A 17118-nucleotide genomic window follows, 5' to 3' on the forward strand; every position below is an offset into this window, starting at 1 on the left:
CCCATGGGGTTAGTGCTTTGTACTGGATGTCAGATATGGGAACCATGGGTGAGTCCCACCCTCCCAAATAGCCACATCTGTGTCAGGTGCACCGAGATGCAGTTCCTTAAGGACCGAGTTGGGGAACTGGAGCTGCAACTTGAGGACCTACGGCTGGTGAGGGAGAGTGAGGAGTTGATAGATTCAACTTTCAGGGACATAGTTACCCCAAGACCAGATGTGTCAGGTAAGTGGGTAACTGTCAGGGGTGGGAAGAAAAATACCAGGAAAATGGAGAGCACACCTGTGAATATCCCTCTCAGTAACAGGTATATTTTGTTGGATGCTGTTGAGGGAGATGACCTGACAGAAGCTGGCAGCAGTGACCAGGTCGCTGGCACTGAGCCTGGCATGGTGGACCAAAAGGTAAAGAGGAATGCAGTGGTCATTGGGGATTCCATTGTCAGAAATACAGACAGGAGATTCTGTGAGCCAGATAGGTATGCCCGCATGGTGTTCTGCCTCCCTGGTGCGAGGGTGCGGGATATCTCAAATCGGGTCCAGGGTATTCTAAAAGGGGAAGGCAAACAGCTTGATGTCTTGGTACATGTGGGTACCAATGACATAGATAAAAAGGAGGAAGTACTGAAAACGGATTATAGAGAGCTAGGACAGAAACTAAGAAATAGGACAGCCAGGGTGGTGATCTTTGGTTTGCTACCTGTGCCAAGTGCAACTGAGGACAAAAATGGAAGGTTAATAAAAATGAATGTGTGGCTGAGGGGCTGGTGTAAAAGACAGGGTTTGGGCTTCTTGGATCATTGGGATCTCTTTTGGGGAAGGCATGACCTCTACAAGAAAGATGGGTTACACCTAAACCCAAAAGGGGTCAATATATTGGCAGCTAGGTTTGGTACAGCCGTCGGGTGCGGTTTAAACTAATTTGGCAGGGGGGTGGGAATCTGTATGATAGGGCAAAGGACAGAAAAGATAAAACAGGAAAAGTTAGGTTAGGCAGCGAAAGTAAAAAATCAGAAAGAGCAAGGAGGGTGAAAAAAGCAAATCTGAAGGCTTTATATCTTAATGCAAGAAGCATTCGGAACTAGGTAGATGAATTAGATGTGGAAATTGAGATAAACAAATATGATTTGATTGGGATTACAGAAACATGGCTGCAGGGTGGGCAAGCCTGGGAACTTAACATCCCGGGGTATATGATATTTAGGAGGGATCGGCAAGAAAGAAAAGGGGGTGGGGTAGTATTGATGGTGAGAGAAGGGACCGACACGATTGACAGGAAGGATATTAACTCAGAAGATGCGGAATCTATATGGGTAGAACTGAGGAATAGCAAGGGGCAGAAAACGTTAGTGGGGGTGGTATATAGGCCTCCAAATAGTAGTGTAGAGGTGAGGGAAGGCATTAAAAGAGAAATTAGAAAAGCGTGCAATAAGGGAACAGCTGTCATCATGGGAGACTTTAATTTGCATATAGATTGGACTAACCAAATTAGTAACAATACTGAGGAGGAGGAATTCCTTGAATGTTTACGGGACGGTTATCTAGACCAATATGTCGAGGAACCAACTCGGGAGCAGGCCATTTTAGATTGGGTATTACGCAATGATAAGGGGCTAATCAGCAATCTTGTTGTGCGAGGCCCTTTGGGTAGGCGCGATCACAATATGATCAAATTCTCACTCGACATGGAGAGTGATGAAATTAAAATCGAGACTAAGGTCCTGAATTTAAATAAAGGGAATTATGATGGTATGAGACGGGAGTTGAGTAAGATTGATTGGGTGGTGTTATGGGGGAGTTGACTGTGGATAGACAATGGAAAGCATTCACAGATCTAATAGAGAAATTGCAAAAATCGTTTATACCGGTTTGGCATAAAAATAAACCAAAAAAGGTGACTCAACCATGGATAATAAGGGAAATTAGAGACAGCATTGGGTCCAAAGAGAGAGCATATCAATTGGCCAAAAAAAGTACCGCAACCGAAGACTGGGAGCAGTTCAAGATGCAGCAAAGGAGGACAAAGGGATTGATCAAGAGAGCAAAAATAAATTACGAAAGTAAGCTTGCGGCAAATATAAAAACCAACTGAAAAGCTTTTATAAATATGTCAAGAGGAAAAAATTGGTGAAATCCAGAGTAGGTCCTTTGCAGTCGGAATCAGGGGAATATATAATGGGGAATAAGGAAATGGCAGACCAATTAAATTCTTACTTTAGTTCTGTTTTTACAAGAGAGGATACAAATAACCTCCCAAGGATGTTGGGAAACATAGAGACTAATGCAAGGGAGGAACTGAAAGAAATCAGCATCTCTAAGGACATGGTCTTGGGGAAATTGATGGGATTGAAGGCAGATAAATCCCAAGGGCCTGATAATCTACATCCTAGGGTACTCAAGGAAGTGGCCATTCAGATAGCAGATGCTTTAAGAATTATTTTCCAGAACTCGATAGACTCAGGATCAGTACCCACGGATTGGAGGGTAGCTAATGTTACCCCACTATTTAAAAAGGGGGGTAGAGAAAAAGCGGGGAATTATCGGCCGATGAGCCTTACATCAGTAGTGGGCAAAATGATGGAATCCATTATTAAGGATGTAATAGCGGAGCATATGACTAGCAGAGAAGGAATCGGACAGAGTCAACATGGATTTACAAAAGGTAAATCGTGCTTGACAAATCTATTGGAATTCTTTGAGATGGTGACAGGTAAAATAGATGGGGGAGAGCCAGTGGATGTGGTTTACCTGGACTTCCAAAAGGCCTTCGATAAGGTCCCGCATAAACGACTGGCTTCCAAAATCAAGGCTCATGGGATTGGGGGCAAAGTATTGATGTGGATTGAGAACTGGCTGGCAGGTAGAAGACAGAGAGTTGGGATAAATGGCTCATTTTCTGAGTGGCAGGCAGTGACCAGTGGGGTGCCACAGGGATCTGTACTGGGACCCCAGCTGTTCACAATTTACATTAATGATCTGGATGAGGCGATTGGATGCAATATCTCCAAATTTGCAGATGACACTAAGCTAGGAGGGGTTGTGTGCATGGAAGAGGGGATCAGGAAGCTCCAGTGTGATTTGGATAAATTGAGGGACTGGGCAGATACATGGTAAATGCACTACAATATGGATAAATGTGAGGTTATCCACTTTGGTAATACAAACCGGAGGGCAGATTACTATTTGAATGGCAATAGATTAAGAGATGGGGAAGTGCAGAGAGACCTAGGGGTACTTGTACATCAGTCTCTGAAGGCGAGCATGCAGGTACAGCAGGCGGTTAAAAAGGCAAATGGTATGTTGGCCTTCATATCAAGAGGGTTTGAGTATAGGAACAAGGATACCTTACTGCAGCTGCACAGGGCCTTGGTGAGACCACACCTGGAGTATTGTGTGCAGTTTTGGTCACCTTATCTAGGGAAGGATGTTCTTGCAATGGAGGGAGTGCAGAGGCAATTCACCAGGCTGATACCTGGAATGGCAGGAATGACTTATGAGGAAAGATTGCGCAAATTGGGATTGTACTCGCTGGAGTTTAGAAGATTGAGAGGGGATCTCATAGAGACATATAAAATTCTGGCAGGACTGGACAGAGTGGATGCAGATGGGATGTTTCCAATGATGGGAAAATCCAGAACCCGGGGCCATGGTTTGAGGATAATAGGCAAACCATTTAGGACCGAGATGAGGAGGAATTTCTTTACCCAGAGGGTGGTGAATCTGTGGAATTCATTGCCACAGAGGGCAGTAGAGGCAGGTTCATTAAATATATTTAAGAGGGAATTAGATATATTTCTTCAGTGTAAGGGTATTAAAGGTTACGGAGAGAAGGTGGGGACGTGGTACTGAACTTTAAGATCAGCCATGATCTCGTTGAATGGCGGAGCAGGCTCGAAGGGTCGAATGACCAACTCCTGCTCCTATCTTCTATGTTTCTATGTCCTCTTGTATTTGCTTCTGTTCCTCTGGGGAAAAAGTTCTGGCTGTCCACCCAGTCTATGCCTCTCAGAATCTAGTAAATTTCTATTAATTCATCTCTCATCCTTCTTCATTCCAAACAGAAAAGTCCTCGCTCTGTGAACTTTGCCTCAAGACACATTCTGCAATCTGAGCAATATCTTGGTCAATCCCCTCTGAAACTTCTTCAAACTTTCACATCCTTTCTGTAAGGAGCCAATCAGAGCTGAACACAATATTCCAAGTGTGGTCTAACCACAGTTTTACAGAGCTGGAACATTACCTCATGGCTCTTCAACTCAATCCCCTGTCTAATGAAGGCCAGCAGACCATAAGCCCTCTTAACTACCTTACCAATCTGCACAGTAACCTTCAGAGATCTATCTGGGCACCAAGGTCCCTCTGTTCTTCCACACTGCTAAGAGTCCTGCCATTAACCATGCATTCCTCCTTCAAATTCAACCTGCCAGATGCATCACTTCACACTTTTTTGGATTGAACTCCAACTGCCATTTATCTACCCAACTCTGCATCCTGTTTATATCCTATTGTAACCTCCAACAATCTTCTGCACTATCCACAACACCTCTAATCTTTGTCATCTGCAAATTTACTGACTCATCCTTCTGCCTCTTTGTCCAGGGCATTTATAAAAATCATAAAGATTTGTCCCAGACAGATTGCTGCAGAATTCAACTCATCACTGACCTCCAGGCAGAATATAGTCCATCTACTACTACCCCCTGTTTTCTGCAGGCAGCTAATTCTGAATTAACATTCCATGGATCCCATGCCTTGTGATTTTTCTGAATGAGTCTACCATGTGAACCTTGTCAAAGTCTAACAGATCCAATGGAAATCACAACTGCTAACCAAATTCAATAAACTAAAATATGGAAACTCCTGAAATGCAGTTGATTTTTCTATCTGAAAGGGCCCTAAATTGTCTCCAACAGTGATATTGATTGGTCAGCAGGAACTTAGGAAGATTTTGGGAAAACATTTTCCAAACTTTATCAATGATTTTTAAGATTAAAGTAGAATCACGGCCTTTAATTGTCTTGTTTGTTTTTTCTCGTGAACTAAATATACCTCTGCCTGCCTCCCAGGAGAAAATGTTAGATTTATCATGTTGATAGCCAGACGAGCAATTTCAATGAAATGGAAAGATGACTTTTCACCGACTCGTACACAGTCATTACATCATGTTGTGTCCTATTTAAGGTTGGAGAAAATTAGATACAACGTTTGTTACAAGATCAAACCAGCAACCACAAAGAAGGCATATCACACAGGGGTAAAGATGAACAATTACTTTATTAACAAAATTTCACCTTCAAACTTTAATTCAAAATCCCCCCTTTTATAAAACAATTCCCACTGGTTATTATACAGATTTCTATAACAGTGTAAAACTAATAAATTCCCCAGACTAAATATAACATACTTAATCAAAGTCTGTTATATTTCCAACCAGCCCACAGATAAAAACTTAGACACAAAACACGTAAGACTCACAAAACTTCGATTACAATCGAAATAAAGATCATAAACAAAATTCAGTTTGTTTGATAAACTGAAGCCAAAAGATCTTTTAGAGAGAGAGAGAGAGAGAGAGAGAGAGAGAGAGAGAGAGCACAAAATTCGAAGTGGCCTTCTTGTGTTGCTTGCTGAGAGAGGAACAATGGCTTGGTCCGGATCCTTCTGGCTGCCTTTGGGATGTTCCTCCCTTTTAAAATGCCCAACATTCTAAACTGCCTCCCAGACACTGACTCTTGCTTGGGACCCCTTCCACTCCACAACCACACCCAGTGGTGGTTTGTCTTCCAAGTCCAGAAATTTCTTGATCATCTTCTGCACATGCCCAGTCCATCTCCCACTCTCTCTCTCACTCCCAGCAGTCCACCTTCACCTTGGCTCTCAAAGGCAAACTGTCACTTTTTAACATAAAACCACACAACACATAGGTCAATACACAACACAGAAATCTGTAACACATTAAAGATAGAAAGTTTCATTTTGAGAAGATGTGGGGCCCCATTCATAAAATACGATCACGATTGGAAGATTTTAGAACTTTGGATGTTCCAGTGATTCTCTGTCTAGTTTCTGAAGGTCGCTATTTGATCGACATCTTTACATCCTTTTATGCAAGGTAACCTTGATTAGAGGGTGGGGATAGATTAGATTTAGGTTTTTTTTATTTTCTTTTTTTTACTTAAGATTAACTTGTTAAATATGGATTGTCATAGATCATATCATTAAATTAGACAGAATTTACCCTTTGTTTAGATCTAGAGATTGTCTAATGGAGTTTTACTTTTTTTTAAATCCAAAATTATTTTTAAGAAATATTGTTAAATAAATAATATGGATAGATATTTGATTTACATTTATATTCATTTGTAATCTGTAGATGATATGACCTGTTATTTGTGTAATTAGAAGACTTTGTATGTAGGATTTATATGTTAAACTCAATAAAGAAAATTAAAAAGAAAAAGCTTATTTCACACTTCTATTATTTCTCTTACCTTGGAAAACTTGGGGAAATCTCTCATCGGAAGACAAAATTAAAACATTTACCGACTTAAGTTTTAAGATAGTTTTACTTGTTCAGATTATTTTTTTATCCGCATCAAAACCATGTGGATCTGCACACACAGCTTTGTTGTAATAAAAGGAACTTTTCGGCAACACTGTATCAATATTAATGCATCCAGCAAAGTGTAATACCAGGTCCAACAAAAAAAACTCATGCATTGCATTGACTTCATGGGAATCAAAATACATCTTCATAAATGTTTCAACATTTATCATAAATTAAGAAATAAATCTTATATTATAAAATATGACAAACAAAGCATCCCCCATGTTAAATTATACATTTTGTTTGCAATTTAGCCATATGAAAGAGAATCTACTCAGTTTACAGTGCAAAAGAAAGATTGGAAACCATTGTCAATTAAAAATTCCTGAAATCTCAGCATTTGGCCTACATATATTTGGCAATCTTCTCAAGGTCAGTTTGGAAAGATCCATCCATGTCACTTGTCAGCAGGACATGATTGCTACTGCAACTTTACAACTGTATGTTGTATGGTAAAATGGTAGAAGGGAGGGAGTACCAGAGTCTATCAAGTCCTTCCTGGAGTCACAGATAGTGGAAAACACTACATAATTCTACTCTGAATTTTTTCCCAAATTTTCATCCGGTGATCCTTCTGGAGACAATAAGCAATTGCCATTTCTGTGTTCTGAATCCTGTGCATAAATCTGACTCTGTCATGAGCCATTTGCATCCAATGGCCTTTCCGAGCTTCACGCAATGCAAAGGACCATGCAACCATCGTGTGAACTTTAACAATCGGAGAAAATCGCAGCTGAAAGACACAATAATCAAAAGTATTTGAAATGTAAACAAAATGAAAGTTCTTGGTTTACAGAGTGATTGTAATGCTTGCAGTAGTGTCCAGCAGAGAGACAGTGCTGGAACAAAGGTGTACTATTCACCCTTTCAAGTCTATCAGTCAGACAGTGATAGATTTATACTTTGACTATTCTAATTCTTATTGCTTCACATCTTTGCCCAACAAAAAATTATCAGATATCCTGGTGAAAATTTTCATTAACTGCAATTGCAGCATTTGTGGAAGATGGCTCTAGATTTTCACCAATGACGACACTAATGAAAGATGCTTAAAGAAGTTTCCTCTCTGATAGCTCCTTTCCTTCCCCCACATGCGACCCATAAACAAATATTGAAAATGAAAACCATGTCAGACCAATTTGATTTGAACACCTGACAGCCATATGGAAGATTAATAAAGATCAGGGCTGTGTTCCTGGTCACAGTCTAACAGTGTATTGTTACAGGGGATGTTAGAATAGTTATGGGTAAAATGTGTCTTTAAAAGAGATAGATTGTGGGGATTTAGTGTAGGTTATACTTCACAAACAGAGTACCACCACAAAAGACATCTCATTTAAAATGCAAGAGCTTTGCTGAAGCTAGACATTGAGGCTCCAGTTAACTTTGCAGAAGCAATGAAGAAGGCTGATCTATTGTGTATGGGAAATAAAGTCCAGGCTCAGAGAGGCTGATAAGATCTTTCAAAGATTGGGTTTGGAGCCCTGTAAGAAGTCATATGGTTTTTACAAGCAGAGAGAAGAAAAAAACAAACAGATGATTTCTATAGTAGCAGTAGCAGTTGAGGCTGCAGGATGGCAAGCTGGCTTGATGAATACCCCATTTTGAAGATGGGTTGGGAGTTCTGAGTTCAGCCTGTTCAAAACCCTTGTTGTCCTTACAAGAGAAAATGTCTGGCTAGAGTGTTTTTCCTGAAATAAGGGAAACAAGAGCAACTCTGTGGTGACCTGGAAGAAGAGGTTATCATCTGGAAAACCCATGATGGGGCACATTTCTTCAGAAGTGACTGATTGGAGGAAATCAGTTTGTACGTGTCTAACAAAGAACAAATTTCTCTCTGAAACCAACAAGAACCTTCCTGAGGGGTAACCATTTAACTTTAAGCACCATAGGCAGGTGAAAATTCATAAATGTTAAATTCTGTGCACAGTATGAGAATTACCTGATACTGGTGAACTTAGAGAACTGAAAAGTGAATGATTGGACAGTGAAACAGATAACTTTCCTGAACATACACATGCGCTTAGAATTAGAAGGGGGTTAAGTTAGGTTAAGTTCAGTTAATTGTAATAAGTTTAAGATTGAACCTATTGTTATGTTTAAAGAAAATTAAAAGGAACTTTTGTTTAAGTAACCATCGTCTTGATGAATTTCTATTGCTGCTGGGTTTTGGAGTCCTCTGGGCTCGTAACTGTATGCTTAAAACTACTTGTCTCTGAAAGTACAGCAATGACAGCATCAAACCAACAATTCAGTCAATCTATTAGCAAGATACCAGTGCCAGGAGCCAGGTTAAGTCCTTCAGAATAGATTAAAAATAAGAAAGTACAACACCTTCAGCTGGCACCACAAACCACCCATTCTGCTGGCTGCGGAACTCCCTCAAAATATCATGACCTTATCAATGTTACTACCATACTTCATTGTCTGATGATGATCATATGAACTACTGCCACACTAATATGTCATTCCTTGGTCTTGTGTGCTGCCAAACTGAGGCCACTCACAACTAGGAGGAACAAAACCTTATATTCTTGGCAGTCTCCAACTAGATGGCATCAATATTAACCTCCAATTTGCATCATTCCTCTACCCTGGTCTCTCTCTTTCCTTACCCCACTGTCTCCTTTACTCCAGCTCCCCACCCCTTTCCCTATCCAATCGGAGAGCCCTACTGCCATGTCACTCCCAGCCGCTCTCTTCTTCCCTCCCACCTGTATTCACCTATTACCTCTTAACTGTAAGCCTGTGCTTGTCCCCTTCTCTCCTCCTTCTCCCAATTTGTACTTGTTCAAAATAATAAGTACAAATGTAGTTCTCTGATAAAATGCTAAATCATCCTAATTTTCCTTCTCCTGTCATTAGCTGACAAATTCTACAGATAGAGCACACCTCCCATACCCTATTATAAATTGAGCTTTGTACATTTTATCATAGGTTTTGTAATTACCACTTGCTTTTTAACTGATTAATTAAATTAGTTAACATTGATTAAATATTCCTCACAAGCCCTCAGTATTAAATGCCTAATGCTTCTGCTTCCAAACACCTGTATCTGCTAAAAATGCCTGACTCAAAACTTACACAATCAAATTCTCGTTGTGATGGGGGGGCGTGGCAAGATGGCGTAAGGATCAGACGTGCCTTCCAGTCCTCTCCTGACTCTATCTTATTGTTTTGTCTAGAAATGCCCGTTAAAATTCTTTAAAAGTTTAGATAATTTCAGTGCTGTTAATTTAACTTATGATGGTACAATTGGTGGAAAAGAGCAAAAAAAACGACAACAGATCATCAAAAAACTACATTTTCCAAAAGTTCAAGTTTTGGAGCCTACCTACAGGAAAGACACCGGGACTCAGCGTGAAATGGATCCCAGGAGAGAGGTACAGTGTTCAGATGTAGAACTCTATGTTACATTGGTAGAGCCCCCTAAAGAGGGTGCCAAACAGCCTTTAGAACAAAGAGTTACTCAAAGGCATTTGTTAACTGTAGAGATGGCGCTGCAAACTGCATCTCTTGAGATAAAAGAACCTATACAACTTGATGTACTGGGAGAACTTAATGCATTATGGACTGGGGAAACCCCGGCCAGCGTCCTCCAGTTATTGCTGGAGAGGCTGTGGCTGGGGTTTCCACATGCAGTCATACTACAAGGAAGGCAAACAGAATGAAGGAAGGAACAGAAGATCCTTTGGTTATGCAGAAGAAGCAGAAATCTGTTGAGCCAGAATCTCTTCCAATTGAAAAGATTCTTGTGAATCTTGAATCTAAATTATCTTATACAATGCAGGGATTATCTAAGATTATGACTGAACTTGGTACTAGGTTTAATACCCTGGTGAAAATACATTCTCAACAGATGGCTGAGTTTGGAGCTTTTAAGCTTGAAGTGAGAGATAAATTTAATTCATGTGAAGAAGATATAGACAAAATACGGGATCAAGTTTTTGATGTGACCAAAATGGTCGAAGACTTACAAACTCAAAATAAAAATTTGGTGAAAAAGATTGATTATTTGGAAAACCAATCCAGACGGAACAATATAAAGATTATTGGTTTGCCGGAAGGTATGGAGGGACCAGACCCAAGAAAATTTTTTACTGAATGGATTCCGCAGGTGCTGGGTCAAGAACATTTCCCGGAAGGTATAATACTGGAACGTGCTCACAGAGCTTTGCGTAGAAGACCTATTTCAGGTCAAAGTCCAAGACCTGTTTTGGTTCGTTGCTTGAATTATTACGACAGAGAAATAATTTTACGAGTGGCTATTAGAAATGCACAACAGAGAAAATCACCCTTGATGATTCAAAATAATCGAGTTTTCTTTTATGCGGATTTGAGTCAAGAAGTTATGTTCCAACGACGGGAATTCAATCCTGCTAAAGAGTTGTTGTGGAAGAAAGGTTACAAGGCAACCTTTAGATATCCAGCTGTTTTGAAGGTTTTTCAAGATGGTTACCAACCAAAGTTCTTTGATTCTCCAAAGGAAGCTATAGCATTTGCTCAAGAGCTGCCAATTACTCAGTTTCAACAGAGACGTAGTCCGCCGCGATCTCTAAGGAGACAAGAGATGGAAGAAAAGAGTCGTGCTCCAAGAAGGAATGGTTGTAATGGTGACTCGGCAGTTGGAGCTGATTAAAAGAAGAGTTGTCCTTTTTTTTCTAATGTTTTTTTTTAAAAAAAGGGATATTAAATAATGATGATGTTAGTTTAAGATGAAGTGAGAGTTGGGGGAGAGAACTGGATAGGCACTATTTCCTGAAAGTCATCTGCTACGTGTGAGTTATCTCATACCCATTTTATTTTGGGAGTTACCGCATTGCGAGGTTTAGACGGGAGGGGGTATTTTTAACCTCCTACCCGTTTTTTTTCCTTTTTTTTGTATTATTAGATTAAAGAGTGAAGGTTTTTTTTTAAATATTAAAAAAAAAGCATAAAGTATTTGATTGTTTAAAAAACTAAAAATTGATGTGATTTTTTTTGTAAAGTTTATTCAGTAGATAAGGAATATCTGAAATTTAAATGTGAATGGGATGGATAAGTTTTTTTATATATTTTTTCTTTAACTTTAACTTTAACTTTAAGGTGAAAGGAGTGGTAATTCTGGTGTATATTATTTTGCTATTTTAGTTATAGAACAATTTTTTTAAGAATTGATTATTGTTTAAGAATTTTTGATAGATAATGTTACTAACTTTACTAATTTTTTATATTAAGTTTGAGTTAAATATATGTTTCATCTTAACTCCGTTTGTTAAATATATGCATTTAAGTTTGATTTAAATATGTTTTTTAAGTCTGATATCTTAGTATTAATTACTTTTCTTTTTGTTAGTATTTTAATCGGTTATGTTTTTGTTTTTTTTGGTAAGTGGGTTTTTTTTTCTCACATATATTATTAACTTTATTAATTCTTCACTCTTTATTTTGGGGGGGAAAGGGGGGTTGGACTAATTTGAGTTGGGTTATTAATGTGTAATAATTATTGGGGAGGGTATAGTTTATTTAGATTACTGATACTGTATTGTAATTTTATTATTTTATTCTTAATTTTTTTTAATGCAATCCTGTATGTTATTCATGTTATAAAATCTTAAATAAAGTTTTTAAAAAAATTTCTCATTGTGATGTGTTTCATTCAAAATATAACTTGTAGTAAGCTTTGTTAAATATTTATTAAATCCTACCCATTTTTATACCCCTAAGCGACAGCTTACTCTCCATAAACTTTCACATCCACCTATAGTGCCTTCAAAAATCATAGGCCATTCCTAACTGTTAGAATGGTAACCACTACTTTGCTATTGTAACTGAGACTTATGAGTGATGCAAATATTGTAGGACAAAAGTGTGCCTTTAATGAACATCTTTTTAGGCATTGCTCTTATTTTAGGAATTAAACAAAGAACACACCTGTCTCCCATTCCCACCTTCTCCCACACTCCCCTCACCACTTTATGTTGTGCTGTGATCTTCTCCTTGAGGAGTACAAGAATTTAATTGATATTAACCATTTATCCTTTATTTTCTCCTCTCCTTCAATCTATTGGCACTGTATTTAAATCCCAACTAAATGTGAAAACATTAAAATATATCAAACAAAAAAGAGGAGATTCCAGAAGAGATAAACTTGCTTTATCAACATTTTGAATTCACAACAGTGTGGAAGGTTGGAATTCTCCAATTTTACAGAAAGCATGGTAGAAAATCTCTATAAATGCAACTTCTTAAGGGTTCCAGCATTTTCAATATGTTTTTTTAATAGAAATTAAAGATAGGCCCAAAACCTGTGACTGGTCACAGAATGGCAGGAAGGAAGAATTAATTGAGAAGGGCTCACCTTTTTACTGGCTGGTTTATGCACTGCCTTGCTGCTTTCTTCGGATTTACTGCATTTTGATGACTTTTTCCATACACATAATTTGACATTTTCTCTCATGCTCAGAGTACAGAAATATTGCAAATCTCTCTGTGATAAGATTGGATTCTGTGCAGTTGATAAAGTTACTTTAGTTAGACTGTGGTTCTTCTCATTTTCTTCTAAACACTGTTCCTTGAGCTCTTCACCCACTATTTTTGAGGAAGAACTGGTGAAATGAGCTGTGAAGTTCAGTGGATGGTAAATGTCTGATGTAAAGAAAGATTTCCAGATGATTCCATTCTGATCCTCATCACTAAGTGATTCATCACTGTTGCACTGGGTATCAGACTCTTCCTCAGAGTCACCCCATTCTTCATTATCAGTGAAACTGCACTCTTCCTGATCAGCCACTATAATGTTCCATTCTCTCATTGCTTTTTTCGTAATTGTGTATTGATTGAAAATGTGTCTGTCATCCATATAGTTGCCATCAGTCATCCAGAGATCTTGGTTGAATTTATCATTCAGATAATATTGCCTGCAGTCATTTTTTGTACTAGGCAGTGCAATATTTTCTAATATAAATGGAGTCATAGAGCTTCTTTTGTGACCATTTAAACTATATTCATTCAAGGTCAACTGTGATTTAATTCCTCTGACTGGTGGTATGGATCCATACTGCAGATTACCTGCATCAATGGTACTGCAATACCAGTTCAGTAAGTTTTTACCCTCTTTTTTGGCTGCAACCACTTGTCCATTGTTTGATGGTGTATTTTCTGTAAGCTTCAGATGCAATAAACTGGGCAGCAGAAGATCTGCAAAACAAGATTAAGATGAAATTGACTGTGACAAATTTTGATGACTAATTTGTACAAAAGATTAGGCTGGAAACAAACTGAAAATGAGACCATTCAAAAAGTCTTCAAAATTATTTTGACTTTTTTCCCCAAAAAAATGTTCAAAAGGGAAGTGGCCCAATCAAACATTAAAACTAAAGGCTATAACTTTAATATTCATCCTAAAGGATTGGAAACATTTAATATATTCAATCTCAAATGTTTATTAAATGAATCAATTTTCCAGATCTGAAACTAAATGATGTAAGCCTGAATACAGTATGGTGAGGACTGTCCAAGCCTGAGGTAAATTATCACAACTAGGATCTTCCAGCAAAACCCCTCCTTCCCCCTTCCTAATAATACAGCTTATACTAATGCCACCAATGTGCACACCTTGATGCTGACCAGATTCAATGGAAGAAATAGTAGAATATAAATAACGTCAGTTTCAAATAAAATCTGAAGACAGAACTATTTCAATATTGCCATTACATGCCCTTTTTGCTAACTTGAAAGTCGTAGATGTTTATACACAAGAAATAAGAGCACGAGTCTGCCCATCTGGTTCTCGGAGCTTGCTCGTGGCTGATCTGGCTGGAGGCTCAGCTCCACTTACCTGCCTGTTCCCCACAAACTAATTCTTCTGTGACTCAATAATCTATCTGCGTCTTAAATACATTCAAATGAGGCTGATTCTTCTGCTGTGTTGAGCAGAGAATTTCACAGATTCACTACTCTCTGGGAGAAGCAGTGTTGCCTTAAATCTTCTCCAACTAATATAGAGTCAGAGGGACAGTTGTGAGGGAGAGATAAGGCTGATACGCAGTATCAATGATTCCAAAGGCTATGTGAGGAGCCATAGGCTTCAATACACATTTCATCTGGCCCAACTCCATGTGCTCCAATGAATGGAAAGGGGTAGGGTGGTCAACCTTTATGGCCAGGTCACAGGGGGAGGGGTTACAGGGCATTGAGTCATAAGTGGGAGGGACAGCCACTTATACACTGAACAGTAGATACATACCACCACAAAGGCAAAGCAGAACTTCCAAATCCTCAGGACCCTCTACCTCCACAAATTCATGGCAACTCAAATATATTTAAAAAAAACTATTGTCAGGAATAGATTGCCCAAGAATAGCAAGCAACGGTATTTAATTCCATGGTAAGCTAATTTTATGAAAATTACTAACAAACATAACTCCGGCACAAATCAAGCAACTCTTGGAGGAACGCAACAGGTCAGTTGGGGTGGGGGTGATACATCACTAGCCCACTGCAGGGGGCGATCTCTGTACCTGCAGGGAAGATTACAGGAGGACAAGCCACAACTGGCCGGCTGTCAATCACCTGACCTGAATAGACATAACTCCACCTGGCCGGCTGTCAATCAACCATCCGGGATATAATCCTGAGCCAGTCACTCGCGAGCTACAGCTGCCACTGTAACAGAGACTTTAACTGAATAAAGTCTTTCTTGAGTTTTCTGTCTGTTTACTGCTGCAGCAGTGCATCACAGGAGGGAAGGAGGGAAGATTGCTTTAGGTCGCAACCCCTCATCAAGACTGAAAGGTGGCCGGATTGTCTTCCACGATCTCTTTCCAGGGTCTTGAACAGCCTGCCAACGTAAAATAGAACTGGCAGACGAGCAATGCAGTCGGAGCGAGAACCCAGGCGATGCCACGAACAACGCGGCGGTCCTCTCCCACCACCCGCTGCACAGCATGAGAGAAGACCCCGCCAACACTTTCCAACGTCGAGTTCCACAACTGCAGGTGCTGGTGTCGAGTGCAATGCACAGAAAAAAAGCTGGATGGAGTGGGAAACGGTGAGATTACCGCTGCTCGTCGCTGGTTCCCGCTGCCCGGTGTGGAGCTTCATGAAGGCGCCGAGAAGGAGGAGCCTGCACTGTTGCCACAGAACCAGGGCACCCCGCCACAGCGCGGAGAGCGAGCGGCTCAACCGGGCCAGGAAGGCGGCCGACTCCCGGTGGCAGAGGTGCTGGGCGAGGACCATGTCACGGATGCAGCTTCGCCCCGTTAATCCACGGTCGCGGGCGGGTTCTTTCACTCGGCCGGAGTAACACCGCGGACAACAGAACGTCGGCTCTGCCGTGCCCTGTATTCGACCATCAAAGCTGGAACACTGAGAAAGAATGAAGATGGCATTTCTCGTCTGCCGCCATCGGGGAAGTCCCCCTCCCTCTCCCCGCCGCCTACAGAAATATCACACGCAAACATCAGCAAAATGGTCAAGCGCCGCAGTTTCCATAATGTCAAATGGGAAAGTCCAACCAGAGCAAGAGATCACAGCAAACGGGTCACCCCGGATGAACCCCTTCCCGCCCTACACAACGATACATGCGGTTAATTCACCCGTGGTGGAAATCGCGCTTCCTTTTCGGGGACATTTGTACATTTACCAGTCCAATTCAAAACAAAAAGTCCCCTTCTCAGAATCCCAGCCCTCCCTGTGTGAGCGAAATTGTCATTGGTTCGCTCAGATTTTTCCAGTGACTCAATGTTAACGTTTATAGACAATTATTCACACTCAAGCTGCCCCTTTTCCCCATCGTGTGTCGTTAAGTAAGAAACTTTATGTGAGGGATACTGGAATGTTAGGAGTCCAGAGATACTGGAAGCAAGTGCCAATTAAGAATAAAGTATTATGGGTTAACTTAAGGTGAAGGGATACTGGAATGTGAGGAGTCAAGCAAGTGCTCATTAGAGATGAAGTATTATGGGTGAAATCAGGGTGAAGGGATGCTGGAATAAGAGGAAGGGTTGTAAAAGTGTAATAAACTAAGGGTCTTCAAAACAGGATAACAAGTAGATAGCTTTAGCAAGTCTTAGGGATTGATTAATGAGTGAAGAACAAAGACATGATACTTCTCTGGCTAACAAGTTTGCAGGAAGACACATAAACTGATAAGAAGTTAGAATCCACGTGGGCAGAATTACCTAATGCTAAACCAATCCAGGAGGCAGAAGAATGTTGGGGGGAAGGTATCTCTGTACTGAAATGAAATGTATAAAAGTTGGGTCAGCCCCAGTATCTGTGTGTATTCCCAGGGTAAGGGGAAGCACCCAACTTTGCATTGTTGTAATAGTATAATAAAAGTTCTTTGTTCTCAATTTTTGTCTCGAGCAAATTCTGTGAAGGTACTTCTGTTTCTCACAAATGGGGGCTCGTCCGGGATCCCACTCCCTCCACTGACAGAGTGCCCGACGACGAGGGTAGGTGCACCCCGGCTGATTCAGCTGGACTCATGGACGGCGGGTGACTTGTCAGTGGATGAAGCGAGTGAT

At 40.2% G+C, this 17118-nt stretch overlaps 1 protein-coding gene across 1 annotated transcript; it reads right to left on the minus strand.

The window, feature by feature from the left end:
* Nucleotides 1-5293: 5293 nt before the first annotated feature.
* Nucleotides 5294-15982, minus strand: LOC138751418 (protein phosphatase 1 regulatory subunit 15B). The gene is made up of 3 exons (XM_069913667.1): nt 15649-15982; nt 12948-13786; nt 5294-7340 (listed from the first exon to the last, which is right to left on the minus strand). Exons 1-3 carry the CDS (start codon nt 15824-15826, stop codon nt 7131-7133), a joined length of 1227 nt encoding a protein of 408 aa, XP_069769768.1. The 5' UTR covers nt 15827-15982; the 3' UTR covers nt 5294-7130.
* Between the last annotated feature and the right edge of the window lie 1136 nt (nt 15983-17118).

This window comes from Narcine bancroftii, chromosome 1 (genome assembly GCF_036971445.1).
Source record: "Narcine bancroftii isolate sNarBan1 chromosome 1, sNarBan1.hap1, whole genome shotgun sequence".
NCBI lineage: Eukaryota > Metazoa > Chordata > Chondrichthyes > Torpediniformes > Narcinidae > Narcine > Narcine bancroftii.

What these genes read in the sequence shown, in the direction of transcription:
- LOC138751418 (XM_069913667.1), bottom strand. Translation starts at nt 15,826, where the DNA reads ATGGTCCTCGCCCAGCACCTCTGCCACCGGGAGTCGGCCGCCTTCCTG. An exon ending in GGAACCAGCGACGAGCAGCG is followed by an intron (nt 13,787 to 15,648) that starts GTAATCTCACCG and finishes CTTGTTTTGCAG; the next exon opens with ATCTTCTGCTGCCCAGTTTA. An exon ending in ATAAACCAGCCAGTAAAAAG is followed by an intron (nt 7,341 to 12,947) that starts GTGAGCCCTTCT and finishes TGTGTCTTTCAG; the next exon opens with CTGCGATTTTCTCCGATTGT.